We start from the raw sequence: 13495 nt of genomic DNA on the forward strand, positions 1-13495 counted from the left end.
ATGACCAGCAACTCCATTAGTAGAATTAATTTGAATAGATGGCACTAAACATGCAAGATGGGGGGGGGTTGAGAGAGCGAGAGAGTAGGTGGGTAAGGCCTGACTAGAACGCACACACACACCCCAGCATAAGGAATTGGACCACAAAATATTTGGGGGGGTTGAATGAAACGTTGACATCCATAAAAATATAATATAAATTTGACATGCATAAAAATGTAAAGTGTATCTGCAGTTACGGTGTGGAGGGAGGGGGGAAATAATGTTCCACCCAAAGAAAATGTAAAGAGCCACAGAAGTAAAGTGTTACCAGAATAGCTTTGAGAAGACAACTGTTGCCAAGGCAGGAAAGGGAGAGACAGAAAGAAGAGTGAGGGGTGGTGACATTCAGGGTATTTTAAAACGCCCTCGGATTAACTGGAATGACATTCTAATCCCAGCTGGACTTCAGTAAAGCTGCAATTTTGGTGGGTTATGAAAGGATATTTTTGTCCGTATGGTCTCTGTTGCAGCCTCCTGGATTGACAAAGTGCCCCTCTCCACCCCACCCCTTTGTTGTTGTTGTGTCTCCAAGTCGACTATGACTTATGGCGACCCTATGAATCAGGGACCTCCAAGAGCATCTGTCATGAACCACCCTGCTCAGATCTTGCAAGTTCAGGTCTGCGGCTGCCTTTATGGAATCAATCCATCTCTTGTTTGGCCTTCCTCTTTTTCTACTCCCTTCTGTTTTCCCCAGCATTATTGTCTTCTCTAGTGAATCACGTCTTCGCATTATATGTCCAAAGTATGATAACCTCAGTTTCATCATTTTAGCTTCTAGTGATAGTTCTGGTTTAATTTGTTCTAACACCCAATTATTTCTCTTTTTCACAGTCCATGGTATCCGCAAAGCTCTCCTCCAACACCACATTTCAAAGGAGTTGATTTTTCCCTTATCCATTTTTTTTCACTGTCCAACTTTCACATCCATACATAGAGATTGGCAATACCATGGTCTGAATGATCCTGACTTTAGTGTTCAGTGATACATCTTTGCATTTGAGAACCTTTTCTAGTTCTCTCACAGCTGCCCTCCCCAGGCCTAGCCTTCTTCTGATTTCTTGACTATTGTCTCCATTTTGGTTAATGACCGTGCCAAGGTATTGATAATCCTTAACAAGTTCAATGTTCTCATTGTCAACTGTAAAGTTACATAAAACTTCGGTTGTCATTACTTTAGTCTTTTTGACGTTCAGCTGTAGTCCTGCTTTTGTGCTTTCCTCTTTAACTTTCATCAGCATTCGTTTCAAATCATTACTGGTTTCTGCTAGTAGTATGGTATTGTCTGCGTATCTTAAATTATTGCTATTTCTCCCTCCAGTTTTCACACCTCCTTCATCTTGGTCCAATCCTGCTTTCCGTATGATATGTTCTGCATATAGATTAAACAAATAGGGTGATAAAATACACCCCTGTCTCACACTCTTTCCGATGAGGAACCAATCGGTTTCTTCATATTCTGTCCTTACAGTAGCCTCTTGTGCAGAGTATAGGTTGCATATCAGGACAATCAGATGCTGTGGCACCCCCATTTCTTTTAAAGCATTCCTTTAATTCCTTGGTCCGTTCCATTATCCAACTTATGTTTGCGATATGATCTCTGGTGCCTCTTCCCTTTCTAAATCCAGCTTGGACGTCTGGCATTTCTCTCTCCATATATGGTAAGAGCCTTTGTTGTAGAATCTTGAGCATTACTTTACTTGCATGGGATATTAAGGCAATAGTTTGATAATTACTGCATTGACTGGGATCTCCTTTCTTTGGAATTGGCATGTATATTGAACACTTCCAGTCTGTGGGCCATTGTTTAGTTTTCCATATTTGTTGACAGATTTTTGTCAAAATTTGGACAGATTCAGTCTCAGGAGCTTGTAGCAACTCTATTGGTATGCCATCTGTTCCTGGTGATTTGTTTCTTCCAAGTATTTTAAGAGCAGCTTTCACCTCGCATTCTAAAATTTCTGGTTCTTCATCATACGATTCCTCCATGAATGAATCTGTCATCCTTGCATCTCTTTTATAGAGTTCCTCAGTGTATTGCTTCCATCTTCCTTTTATTTCATCTCAGTCAGTCAGTGTGTTCCCCTGTTGATTATTCAACATCCCTACTCTTGGTTTAAATTTCCCTTTCATTTCTCTAATCTTTTGGACTAGGGCTCTTGTTCTACCCTTTTTGTTGTCCTCTTCTATTTCTATACAGTAACTATTGTAATAGTTCTCTTTGCCCCTACGTACTAGTCACAGTATTGTTGCATTTAGGGTTCTGACCGTGTTTCTATCTCCTTTTGCTTTTGCTTTCCTTCTCTCTTTAACCATTTTAAGAGTTTCTTCAGTCATCCATTGAGGTCTTTCTCTCTTTTGTACTAGAGATATTGTCTTTTTGCATTCTTCCCTGATCATGTCTCTGACTTCACTCCGTCGTTCTTCTGGTTCTCTGTCAACTAAGTTTAAGGCCTCAAACCTGTTCCTTATTTGATCAATTGGCTATATGGAATTTACAATAAAGAGTATTGTATATTTTATTATTATTTGTTAATTTTGTGCTATACATCCTTTATATCAGTAAAATTTATAATAAACTTATGTACGTAAATATATTGCATACATTTGTTTCCAGAGAGCCGGTTGTTAAACATTTACCAGCACACCACTGGTCTGTTTCATCCAAGAGTACTTGCAATTGCTGCACCACAACCCTCTCAATAACCTTCCCTAAGAAGGGGGTATTTGCGACCAGGCACTTGTTGTCATTAACCAATGGGTCCAGGGTGGGCTTCTTCAGGAGTAGTCGAATCACCACCTCTTTCAGGGTGGCTGGAACACTCCCTCCTGCAATGATGCATTGACCATGCCCTAGATCCACTGCACTGCAAACTTTATTGATGCATACAGAGATCTGAAAAGAGCATCACAGTTTTTTGCTGGTCAAGTTAGTGGACTGGAACAATGATTCACCACCTTCTCCCAACTTTCCAACAGCTCTCCTGGGCGAACAGACTCACAGGGGAGGAAGGCAGCCCCCCCCCAAAAAACCCTCTATGGACAAAATTGCAGAAGAGTAAGGTGACAGAACACAGGAAAGCAGAGATTTATAACCACAATATCCTCCCGTTCCCAACTTTTTAAAAGCCTCTGTGAGCTAAGAAAGTTGCAAAAGAGGAGTCCTGGTGTGACTTGAGAATATGTACTTACTGCAACCTCCTTCTAACTTTCCAAAAGCTTTTCTGAGCAAACAAGCTACAGAAGAGTCTTTAATTCAGTGTTACCACCTGACAGTGAAACCCTAACCACTTAGAACGAAGTCCTATTGAATTCAGTGGGGCTTACCTCCATGTAAATAGGGTTCAGATTGCAACTTTGGCAAGGGAGCACAACTAGATTGGAGCAATGATCCACCTCGTCTTACCAGTGTTCTGACAGTAATCTCATGGGCTAGAGAATACAAAGGTGGGTGGGACGTTAGGAGAGTGGAGAATTCCTGCAACCTCCTGCTCCCAACTTTCCAAAAGCCTTTGGGAGTAAACACACTTGCAGAAGAGGTGGACAACTGCCAAGCACATGTAGGGTGAGCATGCAGGGAAATTGGAAAATAACTCACCTTCATCAGCTACCCCTCTCCCAACAGTCTATCAAGTGCAGAGACACAGACCACAATCTACCATTTCTTCCAATCTTCCTACATTATCCCCCAGCCCATTCACAAAAAATAAATACAAACAGCTTAAGAAGCAAAAAAAAAAAAACCTTTAGTATATAAAGAGACTCACACTATCCACTGTTACTTTCTCTCCGTTTACAAATACCAATTTAAAAAACCCTCACTCACTTTCCACCCCAGTCCTGCAAGCAAAACAAGCTGTTGCAGCAAAGCACACACACAAATAGAGGCTGGCTGACATTTCTCTAAATTGTTTCTCTATCCATTCTCAAAAATAAATGCAAATAAAAAAAATGCCTCATATTGATTGTAGAAAGACAAGACTATGTCTAACTCTCACCGCCTTGAGCATGCTCAGAACCTATGTATGATTTTGATATAGGCTAAGGCTACCCTAGATTCCTCCCTAGTTTGCTATAGTGTCTGTGTTAGACAGGCCTCATAACAACAGATGGGGTACGAGCCTTCCTAGGAGGCCTAATAAGCAGGCAGACCAAAAAGAGGGACCTCTTTGCCATAACTGTAATTTTGGATTAGGCTTGGCTGAATTGTGCACAGAGCTGATTGGCTAGAGAGCAGTTGATTGATAGAAATGTTTGCAGACCTTCTCTGAATTCAAATAGAAGTACAAAATGTGTGTGAAGAAAGTGTGTGTGGCTTTCAGGATTTTGGTTTTATTTTTACAAAACTACTTGACATTCTCATTGGGAGGGCTGTGCCCCAGTAGACCCAGTGGACCAGCCTTCACTGCCTCCAGTGCTGTTTCCAGAAAGTAGTCATGGTGGGAGGAGAGCTTTTCTGTGGTGTCCTGCAGGTTTCCATCTTGCCCTCCCATGCTATTTAACATGTATGTGAAGCCACTGGAAGCTGTCGTCAGGAGTTTTGGAATGAAATGTCACCAGTATGCAGATGACACCCCTAACTCTAGATCATTTATGAACAAGCACAGGTCCCAATACCAATCCTTGGGGTATTCCACTTTCTACAGCCTTCCATTGGGAGAACTGTCCATTTATTTCAACTCTCTGTTTCCAAGCCAGCTCCTGATCCACAAGAAGACATCTCCTCTTATTCCATGACTGCTAAGCTTACTCAGGAGTCTTTAGTGAGGTATCTTATCAAAAGCTTTTGAAAGTCCAAGTACACTATGTCAACTGGATCACCTCTATCTATATGCTTGTTGACACTCTCGAAAAACTAATAAATTAGTGAGACAGGACTTACTCTTGCAAAAGCCACACTGGTTCTACTCCATCAATGTTATTTTATCTTTAACCACTTTCTATCAATTTTCTTGGAACAGACATCAAGCTAACTGGCCTGTAATTTTTGGGATCCCCCCTGAATCCCTTTTTAAAATTGGTGGTACATTGGCCACTTCCAGTTCTCAGGTATGGAGGCAGATCTGAGGGACAAGTTACATATCTTTGTTAGGAAATCAGCAATCTCACATTTGAGTTCTTTGAGAACTCTTAGATGGATTGAATTACCAAGATCCTCTAGGTTAAGATTAGCAGAGGGCTCGAAGAAGCTTGGGGGTGGCCTGGGAGAGGGCCTTCTCTGTGGCTACTCCTAGGTTATGGAATTCCCTCTCCAAAGAAGTACATCTGGCACCTTCATTGTATAGTTTCTGTTGTACACTGAAATCACACCTCTTTGCCCTGTCCTTTAACATCTGAGATATGTGCTTTCAGGGCCCACCCTATTCTTGTGTTTGTAATTTGCTTACTGTTTTTAATATTGATTTTTAAATTGTTATAATCTGCCTTGTGACCTTGTGGTGAAGGGCAGGTAAGAAATCAAGTTGTTTATTATTATTATTATTATTATTATTATTTTAGCTTATAGACTGGAAGATTATTCATTAATACAAGAATTCTTCTCTCTCTAGAATAAGGAAGAACAAAGATTCCTAGCTTTTAAAATGGCTTGAATTAAGAGGGTAAATGCTGATATAATGGCTATCAGAAGGTTCCCACCACCATCCCCAGATCCACTGGCAGGGGCAGAATGCCTCTGAATACCAGTTGCTGGCAATCACAGGTGGGGAGAATGCTCTTGCATTCATGTCCTGCTTGCAGACTTCCCGGAGGCATCTGGTTGGCAACTATGAGAACAGGATGCTGGATTAGATGGGCCTTTGGTCGGATCCTGCAAGGTTGTTCTTATGTTCTGATGTAATTGTTGGTATGGCAAAATCCCTTTGCTTGGACTGATTACATAAATTGCTTGGATCAATACTATTAGGCAAGTTTCCCCTTTCACAATAGCATTTCTCTTAATATATAATATGAGAAAGCCATATTAGTTTTCCATAATAAAAAAAAGAAATGCGTCTGATTACTTGAAATGAACTTTTAGAAGCTTTTTAAAACATAAAATGGTATTTCTTGGGGGGTTTAAATGTTTAAGCTTTTAATTTTTAATTTCTATTTTTTAGGATTCTGATTATGTTCATATGGAATGTACTTGTATTTGGTTGTAAGTCGCCCAGAGTGGCAGATTAACCTCTGCCAGATGGGCATCTAACAAATCTCATAAATAAATAAATAAATACAATTTTGTAGGTGGCAGCTTACTTCATCAGATGCTGAGTTGGAACTGGGGAACAAAAGATGGAAAAGTCAGTTAAAAGCTGTCTAAGAGGAAACATTCTAAAGTTCTTAAAAGGGCAGCATATTGGAAGCACTTGAGCAACATTCTCTGTGTGCCTGAGAGTGACGGTTGGAACAATGCAGTTAGACAGTGCATGGAGATAAATCTGAGGCTTGCTGTGGAGACTACAGAGCCAGGCTAAGTGTGGATGTTATCTTAATAAGTGGTTGAAGTGGTCATCAGTTCTAGCAAGTAGGACTCACCTGGTTCAATTTGGGTGGATCATGACATTTCAGAATTCAAAGTCAGATGGATTACTTATGAGGTGGTCCAAGGGTTGTGCACTGCCTCAATTCTGCTCAAATAAAAATGATAATATTGATGATGATGATGACAACAACTTTGAAACTTTTGAAAATAGGGCACCCAGCTGCCGGGAGCCTGAAGCAGCTGCTCCCAGTGTTTACATCCTTTTTTGTTTTGATTTTGTAAAACTGTGTCTCCCTGTAGGTTTTAAAAGATTTTCCATTAAAAATTGATCCAAAAACAGGACAGACTTTGTCCTGTCCCCTTTGAGAATTAGGACAGACTGGGCTTGAATGAGTCCATCCATCCCTAATAGGGGTGCTCTGTTAGCAATCTTGAGATGAAGTGACACAGAACAGCAGCAGTGACCACTCTTCAGAACTGGCAAGCAACAAAAACGAACAGAGAGAAGAGCTGCTTCAGTTGCACAGAACAATGAAACAGTTTGGACTTAGGAGGGATGGTTTAGGAGGGATCAACCATTTAGTTGATTTTTGATGCTGGAATGTGGGAATGGTGCAGGAATTCACACAGAAATCTGACTGTAGTAAGCAGTGTACATTTTTCAAATGAATAAATCATAAACCCTTTTAAGAGAAATACATATGTATAGTGACACCCTGAGATTAACATCTTATAAAATTTTCATTATAAAATGGTGGAAGTATTTCTAGGGAACAGCTACTTTATTGGATGAGGAGTTAGAACTGAGGAAAGCAATGTAGAAAAGTTAGTTAAGAACTCACCAAGAGAAAACATTCCAAACTTCTTAAGGGACAGTAGTAGTTTAAGTTATGAGAAATCTTTAGCATTTCAAAGAAACCATAATTTCTGTTCTGTTAAAATAATAAAAGTCTTGTAAACTAGGGATGGGGAACCTGATCTGTCCAGCAAGCCAGATCCTTATCTCCTCTACTTCTGTCATGGGGCTTCCGACCTGTCAATCACCTAACATCAAAATGATGTCAGGTGGTGATTGCCAGGACATCAAAGTTCTTTCTTTGAAGTGCTGCTGATTAGCAGGCTTGAAGTCTGGATCCATCTTTGTTGCTAAAGGCTCAGGTGACCTCAGTGGCTAGGAGTACCTTTACCAGTTTCAGCTGGCAAGTCAGCTGCATCTGTTTCTGGACTGGGATAGCCTGACCACTGTTGTCCATGTGCTGGTAACCTCCAGGCTGGATTACTATAATGGATTACTATAATTACCAACATGTTACACAGCGAAAGAATTGCACTGGCTACCCATTAGCTACCAGGCCAAGTTCAAGGTTCTAGTTGTGGTGTACAAAGTCCTATACAGCTTGGGACCAAGATACCTGAAAGATCATCTTACCCCTTATATACTCAGTCGATCACTGCGCTCTGCAGGTGAAGACCTCCTGCAGATACCATTTCATCAGGAGGTCCATTCCCCACAACATGGGAAGCGTACCTTTAGTGTTGTGGCTCCGACGCTCTGGAATTCCCTCCCCTGAAATATTAGACAGGCACCATCTCTGTTATCTTTTCAGTGCCTACTGAAGACCTTCCTCTTTCAACAACACTTTTAAGTAGAGGCCTTATCCCAGTCTGTGTCTGTGCTGCAATGGCTTTTAAAGATGTTTTTAAAGTTTTTTTTTAAAGATGTTTTGTTTTAATATGTTTTAAAGTCGTTTGTTTTTAAGGTGTTTTAAAGTGACGCAGAGTGGTAAGCGGCGGTAACACAGCCGAAGCTCTGCTCATGGCTGGAGTTCGATTCCAACGAAAGGAGGAAGTCGAATCTCTGGTAAAAGGGGTCGAGGTCCACTCAGCCTTCCATCCAGCCGTGGTCGGTAAAATGAGTACCCGGCATATGCTGGGGGGGTAAAGAAAGGCTGGAGATGGAGCTGGCAATCCCAACCCATATATATGGTCTGCTTAGTAAACGTCACAAGATGTCACCCTAAGAGTCGGAAATGACTTGCACTACAAGTGCGGGGACACCTTCACCTTCTTTAAAAGTGTTTTTAGAGTTTTTTGTTTGCCGCCCTGGGCTGCTTCTGGGAGGAAGGGCGGGATATAAATTTAATAAATAAATAATAAGTAAGTTGTCACCTGTCAACTGGGCAGTGACTCCAAGCCTGCTTTCTGCAGGAATTGGCTGTGCAACCAAGTTCCCAGTAGCTGTTGGGAACTCAATTGCACAGCCAATCCAGCCATGCCTCTGTGTGTCCCACAACTGACATCAAGTGTGGGGTAGGTGGGTGTAGTTTAGGAGAAACTACTGTAAGCAGTTTATTTAGTTGTTAGTTATGACTTGTTACAAATAAGCACTGTTTTTTATGTACTGTATGTAGAACTGGTCTACGCTGTCTTTGTGGAATTGTCGCTGTGGGCAGTTAAGCCTGGTTAAAGCTCCCTAATGAGCTTGCAAATCTCCCAATGTAAGGGGAGATACAAAGGATGTTTTTTAGAAATTATTATGATATGGACATTAGTCTGCCATGAATAGAGGTCAAAAGCAGGCTAATAATAATAATAATAATTGTTCATAACTTTAATGAATGGAAGCTGTATTACATGTATTTGTGTTGCCCCCATTTCTTTTTTTGGACAGTAACATGCCCACCAGGTAAATTCAGTGCAAAATATGATACCATCTGCACTCTGTGTCCTGCTGGATCCTATAATGAAAAGTATGGCCAAGCAGCATGTGAAAATTGTCCAAAAGCACAGAGCAGTGATGGAAAGGGTGCAAAGACAGAAAGAAACTGTCATAGTAAGTAGTTTGTATCTTCACATATATTATAGGGATATTCTTTCAATTTTTCTCATCTGATGGGTTGTTTTCACACATGAGGCTAAAAGCAGTTGTTGCTTCAATCCGTTTGTAATACAATATAACACCTACACTTAAAAGGCAGTTGTGTGGTACTTGATGATTTTGGCTGACTTTAATTTCCCACTTTCACTGTGTTCAGGACACTCTGCTAAGTTAAAATTGAGTTGTTCTCCAAGTATGAAATAGATTTTCATAGACCATTTTTGCATTCAAATATGTGGATGAATCATATCCTGATGAGATCTGCATTGGCTGCAGCACACCTATTAGAATGGCCTGCTACCAAAGGCTTATGGAATCTGAAGTATTCTTGAATGCTCTACAATATTTTCCAGGGGACCTTGGGGACCTAGTCTGACCATGGAATGGTCACTCCTGGGCATGCTCTATGGCCATGGGGAGCTCAGAAAGCTCCTTCATTTCTCAAGAAGCTCTCAACAATGAAGTGGACCAGTAGACAGCTAGAGTGAAGTGGCAGAAGTCTTGTGGTGAATATGACTGAACACAGGCTAGAGCGCATAGTCATGCTTACTGTGCAACAGTGGCAATGGTAAAGAAGGCATACTTCCCTACCACCATTGTGCCCTCTGTGAAGTGCTGGGTACTTAAGGTTGATCCAATGGGTGGCTTGACTGACCAACTGGAAGCAATTGGACCAATTGTGATAAGTTTGCGATCCACTTTCAGGACCAAAACGCTTTTAGCAGCTCCAAACCTGACGTTACAGTTATGGCAGTCTACAGACACATTTGGAACGCCATCACAGAAACTATTGGAACGTCTGACTTGCTGGGATCAGTTTTACTTACTGTGACCTGCAGAAGTGTATAGGACACTTATAGAGATTTGGTCAGATGTGTCTTGATCTTTGCCCATCATAGCTAATATGATCTAACAGAGAGGGATCGACTGGGTGGTCTAGGTAGTGGTTAATGACTTGTTACAGGAGGGAATGATGCCTGATGAATTAGGCAACTATCACCCAATTGTTAATACTTCTTTTTTGGGCGATGCAATAGAGTGGATGTCAGCCAGCCAACTATAGACAGGCTGGAGCAAGCAGATTATCTAGACCCATTTCAGCCAGATTTCAGGCCTAAATACAGCTCTGAACTAGCCTTGGTTATTACTTCCATTGGGAGAGTGACAGGAGGAATACATCCTTGTTGATTCTCCTTGATCTCTCTGTGGCTTTTGATATTATTAAGCATGGTGTCCTTCTTAGGCGACTAGGTGGGCTGAGGGTTAAAGGCAATGGGTGGTATTCAGTGTTAGTCCTACTCAGAGTAGAACTATTAAAGTTAAGAGACTTGACTAACTTCAGTTAATGGGTCTACTCTGAGTAGGGCTTAGTTGTACAATTTATTTATTTATTTATTTTATTTAATTTATATACCGCCCTAAGCCCAAGGGCTCTCTGGGCGGTGTACATAACAATAAAACAATCAGAAAATATATAAATACAATAATACAATGGAATCAAACCAAACAGACATAAACAAAAATCAAAACAGCAGCAAAATACATCAATAAATATTAATAGTACACATTAAAATGCCTGGGAATATAAAAAGGTGATGCAGTGGCTCTGCTCCTCCCTGTAGGGTTGCTGCCAAAGAGTGGTATTGGGTGATTCCTGCACACCTCCATGGCTTTTGGGTGTGGGGTCCGGTATGATTTGATTCTATGACCCATACTATTCAACCTCTATATGAAACCATTGGGAGCTGATGACACGCAGGACTGAGTTTTCCTTTCCATCTGAATTGGGAGAGTCTGGACTGATGCTTGGAGGCAGTGGAGGAGAGGGCAGAGATTCTGTCTTCTGTCAGGGGATGGATGTCTCCACTTACCTTGTCCACCTGCCTCCATAACAGAGCTGCTTCCAGAAGAACTCTGAGGGGCCTTTCTGGCCTTTTGGATTGAGCTATAAAAGATTGGGAAAGTGGTTCCTAGGTACTATGTACAGTAATCAGCTTTGGGTCTACTTTTGAATGAAGCTACTGGATATTGTACTTGACCTATTTGTGAGTTTTATGCTCATTTAAATTTTTATGTGTGTTAAATGAACTGTTAATGTTAGTGTTATGTTGTAGTGATACAATAATTATTAATGTATATTTTATTGCGCTACTGTATTTAGATTGTTTGATTTTTATGTGAACTGCCAGAAGCATAGAGGTGTGTGTGTGTTGTGAAAAATGTTGTAGATAGATTGATTGACTATGACTGTTATGAGCTGGATGAGGGCCAATACATGGGAAGCTGAATCCTGATGAGATGGAAATGCTGCTGTGGGTGTTAATGATCAAGTTTATTTATTTATTTATTGTACTTGTATACCGCCCCATAGCCAAAGCTCTCTGGGCGGTTTACAGTAACTAAAAACATTAAGACAAATATACAAATTTAAAACACATCTTTTAAAAACAATTTAAAACACAATTTAAAACAATGTAAAACACATTATTTATAAATAAATAAATAAATAAATAAATAAATAAACAAACAAACAAACAAGTCCAGGAATTAGGGAGAAACAGTGTCCTATAAGGGGGTTGCACTCCCCCTGAAGGAACAGGCATGTAGCTTGGCGGCTTGATTTAAAGTTGTCACAGTGGTCTCAGTGGTGACAAGTGCCTATGCCCAGCTCTGCCTGGTTTGCCAGCTACAGTCATCCCTTGATTGGGATAGCCTTGCTTCAGTTACCCACTCTCTAATGCACTGTTCTTCAGCCTTGGGTCCCCAGATGTTCTTGGACTACAATTCCCATCATCCCTAGCCATTTTAGCCACTGGTTAAAGGATCATGGGAGTTGTAGTCCAACCCAAGGTTGAAAAACAATAAGCTTGTGTTTAGATTACTGCAGTGCACTCTACATGGGACTTCCTTTAAAGATGGTCTGGAAGCTGCATCTGGTGCAGATACAGCTGTGTCACTGTTGAGCAGACAGTGAAATGGGATCACATAACGCTGATTCTGAAGGTACTGTACTGGCTGCCAAGGAGCTCCCAGGCCCAAGTCAAGGTGCTGATACTAGTGTAGAAAGATGAAAGCCCCTTAGGACCCAAATGCTTGCCATTTTCCTCAGTACTGACCAACTGTGCTCGAAGAAGTTGTGGGGACGCCCCGCTCATGATCCCCCTGCTAGGCATGGCCTAGATCATGGTGACTAGAGACAGGGCCTTCTTGATGGCAGCACCTCTTCTGTGGAATTCTCTGCTAGGGAAACACGGCTAACACCCACACTGCTAAGCTCTTGGAAACAACTAAAGAATGCCTGTTCATACAGAGTTTTTTATTTATTATTAAATTTATATCCCACTCTTTCTTCTAGAAGGAACCCAGGGTGGCAGTTTTGGTACGCAATGTAGACTGCTAATATTGTGTTATTATTTGATTTACAGTGTGTGTCCTGATGTTTTTGGTGGTACTGTTATTGTTTTATATAGAGATTTATTATTATAAGTGATAAATTTTAATAATTATTGCTTTATTGCATTTTATCATGTTGTGCACCTCTCTGTGCAAGGAATGGTGGTACATAAAATTCCTCCCTATTGGCAGGAAGGGTGGGATAGACATCTAATAAATAAATAGATATTATTCCCACTACAGTGGATACTGTCCCTCAGTACATACCGTATTATGATTTTCTGTTTAATTCTATGTTATTGGTTTATTGTATATTTTTACTATTTTGTACAATGCTTTGAAATTTCTTCTAATATAAAGCAGTATATAAGTTTTTTAAAATAAGGCTGACATAAGAAAACAAGAAATTATACAGCCACGAGAGTGGCTGTATACTATAGTCAGCGGGGATTTTTCACATTCCGCAATGTTAAATGGAAAATACCCCCCATGCCATTCTGATGCTTCCCATAAGCTCATTTCAAAACAAAACCTTACATAACTTATAGTCCTGAACTCAGAAACGCTTGCTTAACAACCCTGTCAATTTTCATGGCGATACACAAAACAGTCAGAGAGAATAGACAGTTCAAAGTCTAAAAAGAGAGAGAAAAACCCCAGAGCCCTTTTGGACTTTTTTCTCTGAGAGTTCTCATAATCTGTTGAAATTCATTAAAAAT

The 13495-nt window shown here is 40.6% G+C and overlaps 1 protein-coding gene across 1 annotated transcript in view; it reads left to right on the top strand.

Moving 5' to 3' along the window:
* The window catches only part of LOC133368054 (zona pellucida-binding protein 2-like), a 93108-nt gene that overhangs the window by 62026 nt on the left and 17587 nt on the right, over nucleotides 1-13495 (top strand). Inside the window, exon 9 of the mRNA XM_061592137.1 lies at nucleotides 9177-9338. Coding sequence (XP_061448121.1) covers nucleotides 9177-9338 — 162 coding nt within the window. The remainder of the gene's footprint in view (nucleotides 1-9176; nucleotides 9339-13495) is intronic.

This window comes from Rhineura floridana, chromosome 11 (assembly GCF_030035675.1).
Source record: "Rhineura floridana isolate rRhiFlo1 chromosome 11, rRhiFlo1.hap2, whole genome shotgun sequence".
Taxonomy (NCBI): domain Eukaryota; kingdom Metazoa; phylum Chordata; class Lepidosauria; order Squamata; family Rhineuridae; genus Rhineura; species Rhineura floridana.